The 17,099-nt window shown below is 38.9% G+C and overlaps 1 protein-coding gene across 1 annotated transcript; it reads right to left on the bottom strand.

The window, feature by feature from the left end:
* Positions 1-7,152: 7,152 nt before the first annotated feature.
* Positions 7,153-11,904, bottom strand: ccl27a (chemokine (C-C motif) ligand 27a). Its single transcript, XM_033973195.2, has 3 exons — positions 11,764-11,904; positions 10,328-10,442; positions 7,153-7,519 (listed from the first exon to the last, which is right to left on the bottom strand). Exons 1-3 carry the CDS (start codon positions 11,825-11,827, stop codon positions 7,408-7,410), a joined length of 291 nt encoding a protein of 96 aa, XP_033829086.1. The 5' UTR covers positions 11,828-11,904; the 3' UTR covers positions 7,153-7,407.
* Positions 11,905-17,099: the final 5,195 nt, after the last annotated feature.

Here is a 17,099-nt window from a genome sequence, read left to right as displayed (position 1 = left end):
GTCGTTGAAAAGACTGACTGTTTTTGTATTTATGTATATAACAGAATCCGACATGTTAACTCATTTTATCTATGAACTGATCACAAAGAGAAATAACCCAAGGGTCAGATTTGATTAAAATGGTTCAAACTGAGAGTGTGTTTACCCTTCTGCCCTACCCTACCCTTCTGTAAATAAAACTTTGCACTACAGTAATAATAAAAGGAAATAAAATGCATGTTTTTTTGTTCACAAACCTGTCACTTTTGTCCCCTGCTTTTCTTCTGTGCTGATTTTTATGTTGGTTTAGGGTTAATCAGTACAAAAATGCATACAAATTAGAAAGAAAAAGATTCGGTTCTTTAAAATAAATAAATAAATAAATAATGATGGAAAAAAAGAAAAGAAAAGACAAAAGGGAAAAAAAAGAAAAGAAAAAACGAGAAAGATCCGGTTCCAACAGTTCATGAACGTCACATCACTATAGCTGGCCCACTATTAGGACACGTGGACCTTCTGCTCATGTTTAGAGAGTGAAACTGATTCTGAGCCACTGAGAATGAAGAAAAACACGTATTTTTACAGTCACGTGCATTTCTATGCTATTTAGTGAATTCATTAATGGCAGTTGTGCAGGATACAATGAACTTTTCCTTATGATTTCCTCAGTGTGTAGGGAAACAAGACAATTTATAGGCTATTTCTGCTCACTGCATTTTTCAAGTCGCACAATAGTCTGACATGTGTGATCAGATGTCCCTATTTACCCAGGACAGTCTCAGTTTTGAGCCCCTGTCCCTGCAGATTAATCCCAAACCAGTTATTTTCCCCAGTTTTCAACAAGAAATATTCCAGATGTCCCCATTTTTGACCAATGTGATCCCTGCCAACAGTAAAGAGGGGGATACATGGAGCTCAGCCTGTTATGGAACTAAATTTCTTATTCATTTTTCCCCTTGATTTTCTGTTAAAAATAATATAAATGTTTGAAAGGTTGCTCAAGGCTAATCAGCTGTGCGGTAACTCGTGCCCACAAGACATATCATTTAATTTAAAATCTGTTTCTGATACTTTATAAACCACTAAGAGTACAAGTATAAAGAAGTGGACTAAGTGCGTATGACATCAGCCATAGCGTTGGCTTAAGTCAAATGAAGCTCATCGAGGCCAGCGGTTATAGGGGCCAATTTGTAGTTGAGTTACATATTTTGAACTTCGAACTCGTGTATCATAGTAACCAAAGAGCCAATCCAAAGCAAGACTGATAAAGGTAACGCCCCCTCTCGCCCACAGCGCTGGTTTAGCAAGGAGCAAGCGCTTAGTACCTCTGTCAATCAAACCTGTTGCTAACGCTAGCGGGAGTGACTTCAGGGAAAGAAGGCGCCTGATTCGTCGGTTATTAAAGTCCATATCTTGATTTAAGGACACAATAGTGTAATAAAAACATCAGGAACATGTAGAGCGGCTTAATACAAACTTTTTAAGACCAAAATGACAAGTCTGACAGCAGTTAACGATAGAGGGGCGACAGTTTTCTAATGTAAAGTGAAATGATGGAGCCGGAAGTGCGTCCATGATCACTTCTATTTGTAATGCAGTGTCTAGCGTGTTAGCTATGTCCATTTATATAGGCAGTCTGTGATACTGACCCACAAGTAGACAACGTTACAGACTCTTTTCACAATTTTATTTATACCAACCATTCCAACCCGGGTGTGTCCCAGTTTTGAATCTTGGTAACCTGGTCACCCGAGCCTAGTTTAATATAAGACAGTGCCTATATTACAAACTCACTGTTTACTTTGACAGTGCTAGCAATCATTTAGCTATCAATTTTAATAGCTTAGAGTAAGGCTCTAATACAGCTCCCATCAGGCTTTTTGTGCACCATTCGCTCCATTCTCATGTCAACACCACGCCACTAATGCTAATTCATATCATGCATATTTCATAGTTTGCTGCTGTTTGATAGAAGATTGTTGTTTACTTATTCTCCATGGAAACAAGTAGGTGGTGGACCCTAGATAGTTCCATTATGCACCTTTTAAAAGACCCATATTGCACTATTTTCTGATCTATGTTAAAATGTTGTTTCCTCATAGCAAACAGACCTGGAGTTGCTTTGTTTCTTTCACACATGTTTAACACACAAACCTTGCATATTTAGGATGAGTTCTTTTCTCAATCAGAAAACACTCTGTTCCACCTTGTGATGTCGGGGTAATACAGGAAGGGCCCCATTGTGTTTTTAAACTCCATACACCTTCACCAAAATCATTGGGAGGATTTCAGCTCTGGAATTGCCAATCTCTACAGAACTAAAGGTAAGACGTAGCTGGTATTTTGAAAACCACCACATGACATTACAAGGTAGAGCAGAGCATTTTGAGCTTTGGAGATGTAGCCGCACTAATAATAAAGGATTGCACAAACAACTGTGGCCCGGGGGCCAAATATGGCCCTCAGACCTATTTTTCTTGGCCCTCAAGCTTCCAGGTGAATTGGCCCATATGACCTTAAACAGTACTTTTTACTGTATTTTTCAGTAAATTGACTTTAACACACCCATATCAAATATTGTGTCAAATAATGTGTCCCACTGAGGATGTAAGCATGAATAAAGATCTAGTGGTTCAGTCTAACTTGTAATAATAGCACAAATTTGAAGTATTCACTGTATTCACGACAAGTCCATGGCCCTCAATCGGCCCTCAGCTTTGTCTATGTTTTTATATGTGGCCCATAATGAGGAAAGTTTGGACACCCCTGGCCTACTTCCATCTTAGTTACACATTATTGGACCCAAACTGGCCACGCTTGAGTGACGATATGAGCAAAACACTGTCTAAGGTCTGCTATGCTGCACCCTCTGATCCTTTGTTTGAGGAAGGAGGGAAGTTTTGGCACCTGCTTTCATGAGTCAATACTTACTAAAACTTAAACAAAAACACAAAGTTCAGAAACGTCTGTGTCCTCATCAAAACTAATATTACGTATGAAAACATGGATGTTGTAAATTCATTCTGCTTTCAGATGTTTGTAGTTGTTGTGGGGGAGGCTCCAGTGTTCAGTCCTGCACATAAGGGTACACAGACACAAGTCACATGGTGGCTTTGTACAGAGGTAAAAAGTTACTCAAGTAAAAATATCACATGAAAAAATCAATTTAAGTAAACATATTTCAGTACCTGTTTAAAATGCTACATATTTTGTTCAACAGTAAGTAATAAATTAAGAAATTGATTTGCATTTTCTCATGAAATGTGTGTATTTATTTTTCTTTGCTCAAAGCCGAAGGTTGAATTCAGGATGTTACCATGAATATGATCAAAATAACCCCTCAAATCATATGAAAAGTACTTTTCAGTCAAAAATGTAGTGGAGTAGAACGTACAGAAGCCTTCTCTTAAATGTAGTGAAGTAAAAGTAAAAAGTGTCCACTGTAAAATGTACTTGAGTAGAAATTTTAGATATCTTTACTTTGTTACTTTCCACCACTGTATTTGAACTGAACGCTGCACTCTGGATTCAGCTTGGCAGTCATTCAGTTAAAACCACAGGAAGTAGAGGTCGAAGCTTGATAAAAAACACAATCATTATTTTGGAGGTATGCAAAATTAGAATGTGAACTACATCTAAACAGGGATGTAAAAGAAGAGATTATAAATAAAATAAAATTGTGTAATCTACCAAACAAGGGTATTGGCATTCCATTCACTTTTGTGTAATATTTCTACATCTCATCCACAAACAAGCCCGTCAACAGAACTTTGGTGGCCCAGGCTAAGTAGCATCACATGGGCCCTGTTCTTGATATACATTTATAGAAAGAGGGTCTAATTCTGGGCCCCTAAAACCTGGGGCCCGGGACAACTGACCCCTTTGTCTTCCCCTATCGACCTATAGACTGCAATATTGGCAGAACATTGTCATCAGGATAACAGGAAGTGGAGAGCGTATATTAATCCTCATTGAATCATTGCGGATTCCTGAATAATTATAGCTGTGTTCAAAGCACCTGTCCTGCCTGTCTCGTCCTCAGTAAGATGTTTGTAGGTTCTAGTTTAGGGGTAAATGCTTTATTCACTATTGATATAGATCCTTTATATCTCACAATAGATACTATTTCTGTGAATGTGATTTCTTACTTCCAAGAATCAGTGTTGCTAAGAGACAAAAAAAATTAATCTCTATAAGCCAATCAACAGTAAACTGATAAAAAAAAAATACACAATAGGCCCTGTGGACAAGCACGCCTGGCAACCTCACTGTTAGCGTCACTACTTTTGGTAGTGTTTTGGTACAAATGAAGGAGAAAATACAGCGACATCAGCTCCCATTGGGCACCACAGGTTTCTAACACAGAAATCAGCAGACTTTCTTTTATTAAATCGTTTAAGAAGAATGTTGTGATTTAAAATGTCCAAATTATAACATCATCATCCTGTCATACATTATATCTATAGAACCTACATAAGCACAATAGGTCTTCTTTAAATGGTTCATGTTTGTCCATGCCCATTACAGTTAATCCCACTAGAGGGGGATGTTGCACTAATCCAGCCATTGAAAATTGGCCATCAGCATGAAGTGACCTGCCTGTTGGAATGATAAATCCCATATTGTCTTTTTCATACAATCTAGAAGCACTCATTATTAATCCAAATATAAAACCTAGACACACTATACAAACTAACTTAACTAACATTTCAAGGACATGCAAAACTACACTGTTGCCACTAATGCGCTTTAATAAACATTTATACTCACACCCACTCCCGTTTTTAATTTTTTTAATGGACCAAAGCAGTTGTTTTTCCTTGTATTGTACTGATACTATCAGTGGCTCTATCGGTATAAATAAAGATGAATGAAAATTAGATGAAATTAATCATTTGACATTTTAATTACAGCTAAATCAAAACTCACTGTTCCGTCCTCCTGGCACCAATTCGTCAAATTACGATTTTGGACTTCATTCAAAATTTTGCAACAGTCTTTGGTTGATATTTCTGCAACTTGCTGTTTGTTATTCCCATTGTCTATAAATCAAATCTGACTTTTATTATATTTTTATTATTCATTACTGGAAACAAGGGCGTCGGACTGGGGGGGATAAAGAGTATTGTTTACCCGGGGGCCCAGTGCAGGTAGGGGGCCCTCATAAAGTCTGTTATAGGCATTTTTTTTATCAGACAACATGTAATGTGGGCCCACCATATAATTTGTACCCAGGACCCAGAATTTATTGCTACATTCCTGACTGGAAATAGATACGCAGGCACAGGAAGAACATGTAAACTACCCATTGTGTTGTAAAATAATTTATTTGTTGGGGGGAGGTTGCATGAGAACCATAAAGAAGAAACTGCTAGGGACAGACAAATGGACACATATAAAGAGATTGTATTGAATGTGAACCACTAGGGGAAAACTTGTTTCAACATCAGACTGACTGAACGGGGAGAGTGGTGGGATGAGATCATAATTCAGTTTTTATCACCCAGCCCTGTGGCACGGTTCAATCTCTGACATCCATGGATCATTATCACTTTGCTCATTTTACATCGCAATGTTCATCTAAAACGACTGTCTAATGTGGTGCCCAATGGGAGCCGACATTACCAACAAAGAGTCGGTTCCTCCGATGGATAGCTGCAGATCACACTCGCGAGCAGAGGATTTTTTTCATTTGGACCAAAATGACTAAGCGATGCTGCTGAATCCTACACATATCACCAAATAAGAAAATTTAAAAGTAGAACAAAGTAAAGATTGCTTAAACATGCACGAATCACTCTAAATACAAGTTGGGGTGAGTAAATGGACAACAGTAGCACAGTTGGTAAAGTCTTAGTCCATTGATCCAACAACTGGTGGTGTGATTCCAGCTCCCAAAGATGAATGCTGTCGTCGTATCTTTGAGCAAGACACTTAACCCACCTCGCCCTCAGTGTCTGTGTACAGTCTATCTTCTAGATCTGGACCACACGTGAGGAGCTGAGACCTGCTTTATTGAAACAACGCAAACATTCTCCAATAGCCTCATTCTTCATCTTGAGTGATATTAATCTTCGGGGAGTTTTCTGTCATAGCCATAAAACATGTAAAGAAACTGTACCTCTCGCCCCTCTCCACACAATCACATGATGTATAGATGTGTGACACAGATTAGTACAGTTTCATGCACACAATGGACTTTACCCACATTAGCCACAGGGAGAGGGCAGAACTGGGGTCAGCCGTTGGTAAACCATTGGGAAATTAACCTTTACCTTCTGCATTCAAAAGTGTAATTATGTCTATAGATTTATGGTTTTGCAATGTTAGTTTTGCCTGGATTGCAAAAACAAATATTTCCTTCATTGTTTTATTATTATCTTTGTTTGACCTGTGTTTTGGTCAGAGTGGGTTGAGTAGTTCATTCATTCATTGAAGCACATACTGCCATTATGTCCCTGGGCAAGACACTTCACTCAATACAGAGAACAACTCATACCTCAAACTTTCATTGGAAATACCTGACTTCAGTTCATTTACTTAAAGGGCCCGTATTACGCTGTTTTCTGATCTATGTTATAATGTTGTTTCCTTATCACAAACAGACTTGGAGTTGTGTTTTGTTTGATTCACACATGTTTAACACACAAATCCTGCATATTTAGGCTGAGTTCTTCTCTCAAACTGAAAACACTCTGTTCCACCTTGTGATGTCATGTGGTGATACAGGAAATGCTTCTCTGTGTTTTTAAACTCCTTACACCTTCACTAGAATCATATGGATGATTTCAGCTCTGGAACTGCCAAACTCTTCTGAACTAAAGGTAAAAATTAACTTGAAAACTACCACTATGTGACATCACAAGGTGGAACAGAGCATTTTGAGCATTGGCAATGTAGAGAGACTACTAATAAAGGATCACTCAAACATGTATGAATGAAACAAAACACAACTCCAGATAGGTTTTTTGTGGCAGTAACAACATTATAACATGGTTCAAAGCTCATAGGAGTCCCATTTTATAATATAATAATATGGCACCTAAATACTAAATCATTTCAACACACACACGAGCCCATGTTTTTAATGTTTGTAAAAAAAAAAAAAACATACACAAAGTTCATTGTATTTATAAATGTTTATTTATTTAACAAGTACATAAAAGTGACATCATCTCTTGCAAACACCAACATTAGTCCAGTTTAATGTGATTATATAGGCCTATAAGATGTGTTGAGTAATACTCGGTACATTTTAAACAAAAATAACAAAACAAAAACTTAAATTCAGACATTAGCTGCTATATTTCTCCTAACACATGTGGTGATGGAGGAGAGTAGGTCAGGGTTTTTGAATAGAACAGTAGTAGAGTAACTGCAGACATGTTTTGGAAGGTTACGTCACATCTCCAACATGAAGGCTCTTATTCAGTCACTGTCTTTGCGATGGCTCCGCTTCCTCCTGCTCTGAACTCGCAGTAGAGCCCGTTTCACTTTGGGATGAGCGCAAATGGGCCTCTGTAAGTTTTTTACATGAAGACTGAAACATAAAACAATAGAGGATTAAGATTAAGAACGAATTAAAGCTGCTTTGGGTAACTTTTGGTGGAGCGTCTGTCATCTTCTTGTCTCCATGGAGATGCTATTGCTGTGTTTCAGACGATGTCACAATAGTCTATAGACCAAAACTAATTAATACAGATGGGGGGGATATTTTCAAAGTACAGTGTAATCAATAGGGAAATCTGTCTCTTGCGCCCCCATCTGGCAGCATAACATCATCACATTTTAGAATCACCAGAGCATCAGTAGCATTGGCTGAAAGTTCAACAGTATGGCATGAAAACTGGCAAGCAATAAAAACACTTAAATAAAATAAATACTCTTTTTTTGATAAAATCTCTATGGAGACAAGCAGGTGGCGGACTTCCTCACCAGAAAAGTTACATGGTACACCTTTAACTTACAGTGGAGGAATACATTTAATACACAAAAAGAGCATTTATTAAAGGTCCTATATTACACAAAAAGCCCTCTTGAGCTTTAAACCATGTTATAATGTATTTATTTACTCAAAAACATACCTGGAGTTGTGTTTTGTTCACACATCTTTGAGTAATCCTGTATTAATAGTCTATATCCCAGTGGTCGGCAACGTCCGGCCCGCGGGAAAATGTTGGCCCTTTGCCAATTTATTTTGGCCCGCCAGAGGATTTTGGACTTTTTCCCGGCATTGATTCTTTAATACTGTCATGATCCGCTCCGTCTGCTCCACGTTTTTCCTCCTGTCCTGCTCGTTCCCTCCCTCACCTGCCGAGCTGGGCTGAGCTCCTGGCTCCTCCTGCGCGCACCTGCAGCTCATCAGCGCGATCACCACCACCTGCTGTGTATAAGAGGAGGCAGGACCAGACACTCAGGGCGAGATCATCTGCGTTTCTACACCCTGTTCAGTGCCGGTTCATCTTCGTTTCAGCCTCATCCCGTTCGGTGCCGGATCATATGTGGGGATCATAAGTGCGTCTCCACCCAGCTTGCTGGACCGTCTCAGCTCCAGCGCTCCCGGCTCAGCTCCGACCCTGCTTCCACCCTGCTTCCCAGCCCTGGTACTGTCTGTTCTATCTCTGCATTCCGCGACCCCGGACCCTGGTTAGCACTCTGCGTCCTGCCCTGGTGCTGCCCGCATCGTCATCTCCGCTGCGCTCCACGTTCCGCTCCTGGATCCTGGCCCGTGCCTCACCTCCTGCTCACCGCCGGATCAACCCTCGAACTGCACCATTTGTCATTTCTTTAATAAATACTGTAAATATTCCCCGAGTCTGCATCCTTTGGTCCGCTACACCCACCGTTACGACAAATACCAAGTTATGTGGGCACTGCTACGGGCATTCCACTGCCCATGATGTGCATGTAACACAACATTAAAAGCAAACAATGAACTGGTGTGTACATACACCTTCACCAGTCAAAATCGTGGCTAACTGTTTTTGGACATCTGGTGAGGCAAGCGTGCAGACTGCGCGCAGCTCAAGGAATGTGCACCCGTTACGCTATAGCCTTCTTGCACTTCTGTGGTTAGTTATTCAAAATTCCCTATTTTATTAAAATAAATCACTTAATCACAAAACTGTCAAAATACTCAGTTTGAAGATTTCTTTTAACCGGGGTGGGAGCTTGCTTTTTGTCCGCATGTCAGGTTTTATTGTTCCCGACCTTTGCTCATGTTTGACACAACATAAATCCACTTAGCCATGTCAATTTTAAACATTTTTCATTTACGTTGTGATTTTATCACGATCCTTGCTGCACTTGGCATCATCCAAGTCCTACAGCTCTCCCACAGTCGTGCGTAAAGGTGCAGGTCATTACGGCACCAAATGCGGAGTAAGGAAGCCGTTAGTGCGGTATTACGCACGACTAAAAGCCTGTCGTAGTTTAACCTTCGAGGCAGAGCTAAATCGCAGTGATGGTCACAAGAAGACAGCGTGAGAAAAGAATTTTGATGGAGAGATTTGACGATAAGCAATAATTACGCAGCTTCCTGGTTCAAGTAACCGTCTTAGAAAGATTTTATCCTTGTTTAAATCCACACATTTTAACCACAAAAGTATTAGTTTCAATTAATATCATGAGACAAAGACCTGAATAAATGAGGTAAAACCTTAAAGTGAAAAGTTTTTCATAGCTCTACCTGATACTGTGCGCCTTTAGTATCCATATTACCATGTTCAACAAAGGCATAATTCTTACCAAAACCATAATAAAAGGAGCAAAAGCTTTTGCCCGAGGATTTTTTAATTGGCTGTTTTAGGTGAGTTAAAATGCATGTAATTCATATTTATGTATTTATAAATATATGTAAGCCAATACCTTTACCATCTGGCCCGCCACCTGTGGGCGCTGAAAAAAATTGGCCCGAAGCCAAGCGAAGTTGCCGACCCCTGCTATATCCTGTATTGATAGGCTACATCTCCAAACCTCAAAATGCTCTGTTCCACCTTGTGATGTCATGAAGCGATAGTTTTCAAGTTAACAGCTCCTTTTACCCTTAGTTCAGCAGAGATGGGCAATTATAGGGCTGAAATCATCCAAATGATTCTAGTGAAGGTGTAAGGAGTTCAAAAACACAGTGGAGCACTTCCTGTATTACCACATGACATCACAAGGTGGAACAGAGTGTTTCCTGATTGAAATAGGAATTCAGTGTAAATTTGCAGGGTTTATGTGTCAAACATGTGTGAATGAAACAAAACACAACTCCAGGTCTGTTTGTGATGAGGAAACAACATTATAACATAGATCAGAAAATAGCGGAATATTTATAAAATGATTTGTTGCCATGGCAACTTACATGAGTGCGGGGATGTCGCAGGCTCCAGTGCTCGGTTGAAACTCCCATCTCTGAACATTGAGCAGGATTCGCCTAGGGATGTCTTTTGTTGACATACAGCATTTGGGGATCCCGGCTATGATATTGAAAACAAATAAAACAAATGAAGAATTCAAATAAAATATGAAAAGACATAAATAAAGGAGGAGGAACAGGATAAGAAGGAGAAGAAATCAATTCTGTAACTGCACAAAAGTTTTAGAGTGAAGACGTTTCAGTGCTCATCTAGGCCACTTCTTCAGTTCTGGTCATATTACTGCTGGACACTGCCTTATGTCTGTCTGAAGGGAGGAGCCAACTACACTGAAACTAACACACCTGATTGTATTGAGCTTTTCTTTTTCTATGGATCATGCCTGGACAGCTGAGTTACACACACAACGTTTTGCATGTTTATTTAAAACCGTACCATAGCATTAAATGATATGTGGTTAATTATGATTTATGATGAATACTACTTACAAATATTGACTTTTAGAGAAGATAAGATAAGAGGAGGCCAGTGTATGTCCCACCTTCCCATGACCCAGTTTTACCCAGATGTAAGCATTTACATTCTGACGAGCTATAAGGAACATCTGCTAGCTAAAATATCAGAATTAATTTATTACATCTGACAAGGTTAAATCTTTTTAAGATTTTTTAAACTATTTTATTATTATATTTATTTTTTTAAATATATATATATATATATATATATATATATTTATATATTTATATTTATATATATATATTTATATATATATATATATATATATATATATATATATATATATATATATATATATATATATATATATATATATATATATATATATATATATATATATATATATATATATATATATTTCAAACTTTTTTCAAATTTCTCCAGTTTTAAAAGATCCATTACATTTATGTATGTAATCCCCACATGATTTGGTTTTTATCATGAAGTAGGTTTGTCCATTCACATAGAAATATATGCAAAATGTGTTCATCTAATAGCCACACACCTCCTACTGAACAAATACAAGCTAATTCAAATACTAATTACTTGTTCACACTTACCTGGTCTGACCCTGGTTTAGTTGTGAAGTAGACTCAGTTCTAGTTCTGGTTTAGTCCCAGTTTTAACATGATGTGTCCAAGCATAACCAAATTGGCTAAGGATGCATTTGCACGTGCATAGACTTCACATCAAAATACGCTGGAATTAAACAAAAGAACAGAACTAAACCAGGGCCAAACCAGGACTAAACCAGGACCAAAACAGGACCAAAACAGGACCAAAACAGGACCAAACCAGGACCAAACCAGGACCAAACCAGGACTAAACCAGGACCAAACCAGGACCAAACCAGGACCACACCAGTATGCCGTATGAACACAATCTAAACCTGTCTTCTGTCTCTCACCTTGGCTGTAGGTGACCGCAAAGACGCACAAGCAGACTCCGAGGAACAGCACTTTGAGATCCATGTTGACAACACTTCGGGAATGCCTTGATCCGGCTGTTCCCAAGCTCCTTAAGAACAACCTCCCACCTCCCTCCCCTCCTCTTCATCATCATCATCACCACCATCACCAAGTACCTACCCAGTGTACCTACCAACCTCCTCTCACCACCTCACCTACTTCCAGGTAAAACAATCAAGGTGTTAAACATAAAAAGTCCCAGTCCAACCCTCAAATGTGCACAGACTTATGGATGTTGACAGTCTAATAATACAACGTGATTATTCTATAAAAGCTCAGTGGTGAGAGTTTAAGTTTGTTTATGAACTAGAACTTTTCAGCAAGCGTGCAAGCCCTGGCAAGTTTAATTATACACTCTTTGTCAACTCAATTTCTTTTGATTGATGGCAGATTTTGCAAACGTTGTTAAAAAGGGATCGAGGTCAAACAACCCGAGGCCAAGAGTCTATATAGGTTAACCAGAAATAGTCGTAAAGAAGGAATTTGTCAAGATAATGTCAAAAACTGGATGTAATTTCAAGGTGTATTTTCAGAAATCTTGCATGTTTTTAGTGGGCGAGGTGTGTCTTGAGGAGCAGTTGACAGTTACCACTCCTTGACCTGTAAAATCAGACAACAAATAAAAAGACATCTTCCCAGGAGGTATTTAGTTCAATCAATGTTGTATTTTGCCAAGCTTATTGGAGCAACAAAGTTATGCAAGGAACAAAGCTTGCCAAAACTGTGCCAAAATCAGCTGAACCATCATGCAATTATAAATGTCACGGAAATGTAGATATAATTGCCATAATCATACAGTCAATATGTTTGTCTTACTCCTGAGATAACCGTCAGCACAAGAGATGCCTAAGTGATAAAGCCTGTTCATAAGACAAAATAAATAAAAACGTTTAGGCTGAAAACAAGTTTGTCAAAAATGCCTAGACTGTATATCTAAATGGACATGGCTAACCTGCTAAGCTGCCTCGTTCCAAATATATAAGTGAGAATGGGCGCCCTTCCAGCTCCATCGACTCTGGCTCCAATTCACTTTCTCTCCCCTCTCCCTGTAACTGCTGCTGTCATTTTGGTCTTAAAAAGTTCATATTAACCCGCTCTACATGATCCTGGTATTTTATTTCACTATTGTGTCTGTAAATCAAGATATGAACGTTAATAACAGACAAATCTGGTACCTTCTTTCCCCGAGGTCACTCTCGATAGCGTTAGCAACAGGTTTGATTGACTTATGAATGAAGTGTATTATTAATGAAAATCTGAAATAGTTTATTCTTTTCTGACATTTTGAGTTAATAATGCCACTGTCTGTAAATAAACATTATAAATCATTAAACAATTGGCCAACAGTAGCTCACTTGAGTGGTTGTCCTCCGTTATGAATGACTTAGGGTTTGTACCTCAGTATGTTGTATTTAAGAGAAGATCGGTAGGATAAAATCACAAGAGATTACACTTTTGACATGTGCTGCCTGGAACTCCCCCCCCCCCCCCCCCCCACACACACACACTTTTGGCATCTCTTGACCCTGACGTGACACAGCTGTGAACTGAAAACCAATTCAGGAGACTTCATCAACAAGCTCATCGAGAGAAGGCCAAGGATTTATAGCGCTGTCGACAAAGCAAAGAATGTCTGTGTAATCTCTGTCGTCCAGGTATGATCCATAGCAAAAGAAAAATTTTATTCTGTCAACACTTTCTTGGAAATTGAAATGGTTAGAGGGGGGAATTAAAGAGACCACTTTATTAGGAAAGACAATGTTTGAATAGGAATGGGGGCCTTAGACATCATCTATCTCCTATTTATAACTCCATCCTCAGACCTGAATCAAAACAAGCAAAATGATAAGGTTATGGTCAGTGTGCTAATAGGCATGAGAGCATCTATTAGCAGCCTGAACAATTGTGCAAAATATGACTCCTAGCCAACAAACAGAAACTGTAAACAAAGCAGTGTGTTAGTTTGAGTGTAGTTGGGTCCTTCAGATGGATATAAGGCAGTGTCCACCAGCAAACTGAACAGAAGCGGCTTGGATGAGCAGCGAAACGTCTTCACTCTAAAACTTCTGTCCAGTTGACAGATTTGAAACATGACGCTATGAGTATCTGAATATAAAATATAAAAACACTTTTTTCTTTGCTACATAATTCCATATATCTTGCTTTATATATTTGATGTCTTCTGTATGTTTATAAAATGCATTGACATCTGAGGCGTGATCAAAATATGACTGGTAGTGCAGGTAAAACTGAATCTTGCCCCCCACAGCAGCAGCATTATCACATTTTAGAATCTGTAAACCAGCCATTGAAGAGAATACCTGGAGGACAAAATCATATTAAAGGGGATTAAACCTTTGACATGCACTGGTTGTAACTCACTGTGGGTACATTGTCAGAGATGAGAGCTCCTGGGGCACTTTAGATCCGAGAACACATTATTCAAAAAGCCAGACTTTCTTTAAATACGGGAATCAGCCCAGGCTTTTTTCATTCATATCACGTGTACAATTCCCTTTATTGTCTCATGACACTGTACAAGTCTGTACAAAACAGAGAATGTGCCCAAAGGAGCTGAGTAAACAGGTAGACCACCGCATTATATCATTTGAATCACCCATCAAAGTTTATACAGGACAGAGGTACATTTAACAAACAGACAGAAGGAAAATAGGATGTAGTTTAATGAGGTTCATCTGGTCTTTCATAAATTTATTTCAGTAGATTCTTTTTCCAGACCAAGGTTTAGTTTGTTTTCATACCTGACAGTTTGTACGGCTCACTAGCGCCTCAGAGTGGTCACATGACAGTGTGGTGCAGTGTGCGGTCAGCTTAATTAAACAGGTTTGGCGCTGTCTTCTTACTGATGGAGACAGGACGACAGCGCCATCTGCATTCAGATTTCTTTAGGACAGTATCCCAGGTCTGTGAGCGTAAAAAGGCCCTTTGTCCCGGATTAAAGTCCCATTGACACGTTTCTGTATTGCCCACGGGACTTTAAACTGGGACGAGGGGGCCTTTTTACTCTCACACACCTGGGATACTGTCCTGAAGAATTCAGACTGCAGATGGCGCTGTCGTCCTTCCTCCACCTTTCTAGAATCTATTAAAATGAGAATTAGATGTATTGTTCAAGCTTTTTTTTATGCTCCTTTTTCACATGACTGAGTCCCACATCCACACTCAGCACACACACGTTGTAAACCATCATTACAAATATAAGTGTTATGATAAACAGTGGTATGGTAATGATATTTGAATTCATCTAGAGCTTGATCAGAACCAAATCTGTATGGTCTATTCTACCACAGATACATGTGTGTTATTAGGTTTGAAACGATAATGACTATATCAACTTATTGTTCAACATATGAAGTCATGTCAAATTTATTTATAAAGCACATTTAAAAGCAACCACAGCTGCCTGAAGTGCTGTACAAAGATGACATAAGGTGCAATCATATAAAACAAAACAAGCAAAAACATGATTGAACAATACAAGAGACCTGCTCAGCTCGTGTTAAAACCCAGAGCAAACGAATGAGTTTTCAACAATGATTTAAAAATATTTAAAGACTGGGCTGTTCTAATACACAGAGGAAGATTGTTCCAGAGTCTGGGACCAGCTACAGCAAAAGCCTGGTCTCCTTTTGCATTAGCTGGAAGATGGAACAATATATTTTGGGGCGCAGTATTTATCGTGTGTACAATTTCTTTGCAATAGTGGGGAGATTTTTGTCGTTTTTATGTAATAAGATCAGATTTGAGCTGTAGAGGTTTGGATAAAAATGTCTGTGGCTAATTATGGTTAATTATGTTTGACTCTGTTATTCCCACACCTCCAGCAGCACAACACGCTCCTAAAGCTACAGTACCCTGGTCCTTCCTACAACCTGCGCAGCTTTTCACCGCTCCTCATTTCAGTTCTCTGCAGTAAGTGACTGGAACCACCTACAGCAGACTTTAAATCTTAGTTTGTTTTCACCTCCTTCAACTCCTGAGTATTTTACAGGATCAGTGCACATGCTTTTAACATTTTTATATCTTTAATCTGCATCTGTTCCACACTCTCATGCTCTGATTCACTGTTTCACATTATGACTGAGGGGTGAGTGTTTGTTTGTGTGTGTCTGTGCTGTTTTATGCTGCCTCATGACCAGGTCGTCACTGCAAATGAGGTGTTTTTATTGATTTACCTGGTGAAATACTGAATAAATTTAAAAAAAATAGATAAAACATTTGTTGCAGCTCAGGCCTTTTAATGATACAATACAGAAAAACTGGTTTAAAGAGATTATCCTGCTTTGTGTCAGTTGCAAAAAGTAATGTCAATATTATCATTTATCGCAATATTTCTTTGTGGCGATATAATGTGCTTCAAACTGTTTGTGAGAGGTCTGTGTGTTATATGCAGGTGCACTCACGGGTAAATGGAGCAAATGATTCATGCTGGATTTTAAATTTTTTTTCTGTTATTAATTATACTTACACACCGCACACACCACATAGGCAGTCTGGGTGAGTGTCATGCCCCAAGACATAACAGCAGCAAGTTGGTTAAGGCAATTGAATGATTTCATCCTCCCACCAGGTGCACAATGCCTCATTTTCTAAATTGGTCTTAAGTTAAATCTATTCAGTAGGGATGTACCAATCCAGCTTTTTCTGTTTTGATACTGATGTTGACACTTTTCTTTAAACACAAACTCCATAAGGTAAAAATGATCCATATGTGTTTTGTAACTACAGAACAGCTTCATAAAAATACAAGTTTAATATTCTGATTATGTTCATATGTTTCAGGCCAACATTGTCCAGTAAATTGTCTTATTGCACCAATTTATAGACCAAAATGGGAGACTGGCTGAACAGATATCTTGAAAGCTGATATATACGGTCCAACAAAATTTTATTCAATGCCAGTATCATATCAGTGCATCCTTATGATTCAATGAATATAAAGATATATAACTCCAAAATGTCAGATTGGAGTTACAATTCACTGGAGAAAACAATTTCAGAGATGGATTTTAATTCTCAGAGCCTGATGCCAGACACTCACACACCACATTCAAAGTGAGTGACATGTTTTGCCTAAGGACACATTGGCAATGTGCACAAGAGCCGTTGCTACTACAAAGCTGAAATTGGTGTTCTTGGCACTCTCCCATCCAAGTACCAGCCCAACCAGGCCCAACCCACTTAGCTTCCAAGATCAGACGACACTGGCCATTCTCAAGGAGGTATGGTTGTCTTTCATGCACCGCGTCTGCTT

Source organism: Periophthalmus magnuspinnatus, chromosome 9, assembly GCF_009829125.3.
Source record: "Periophthalmus magnuspinnatus isolate fPerMag1 chromosome 9, fPerMag1.2.pri, whole genome shotgun sequence".
Lineage (NCBI taxonomy): Eukaryota > Metazoa > Chordata > Actinopteri > Gobiiformes > Gobiidae > Periophthalmus > Periophthalmus magnuspinnatus.
This window is presented reverse-complemented; position numbering and strand designations above follow the sequence as displayed.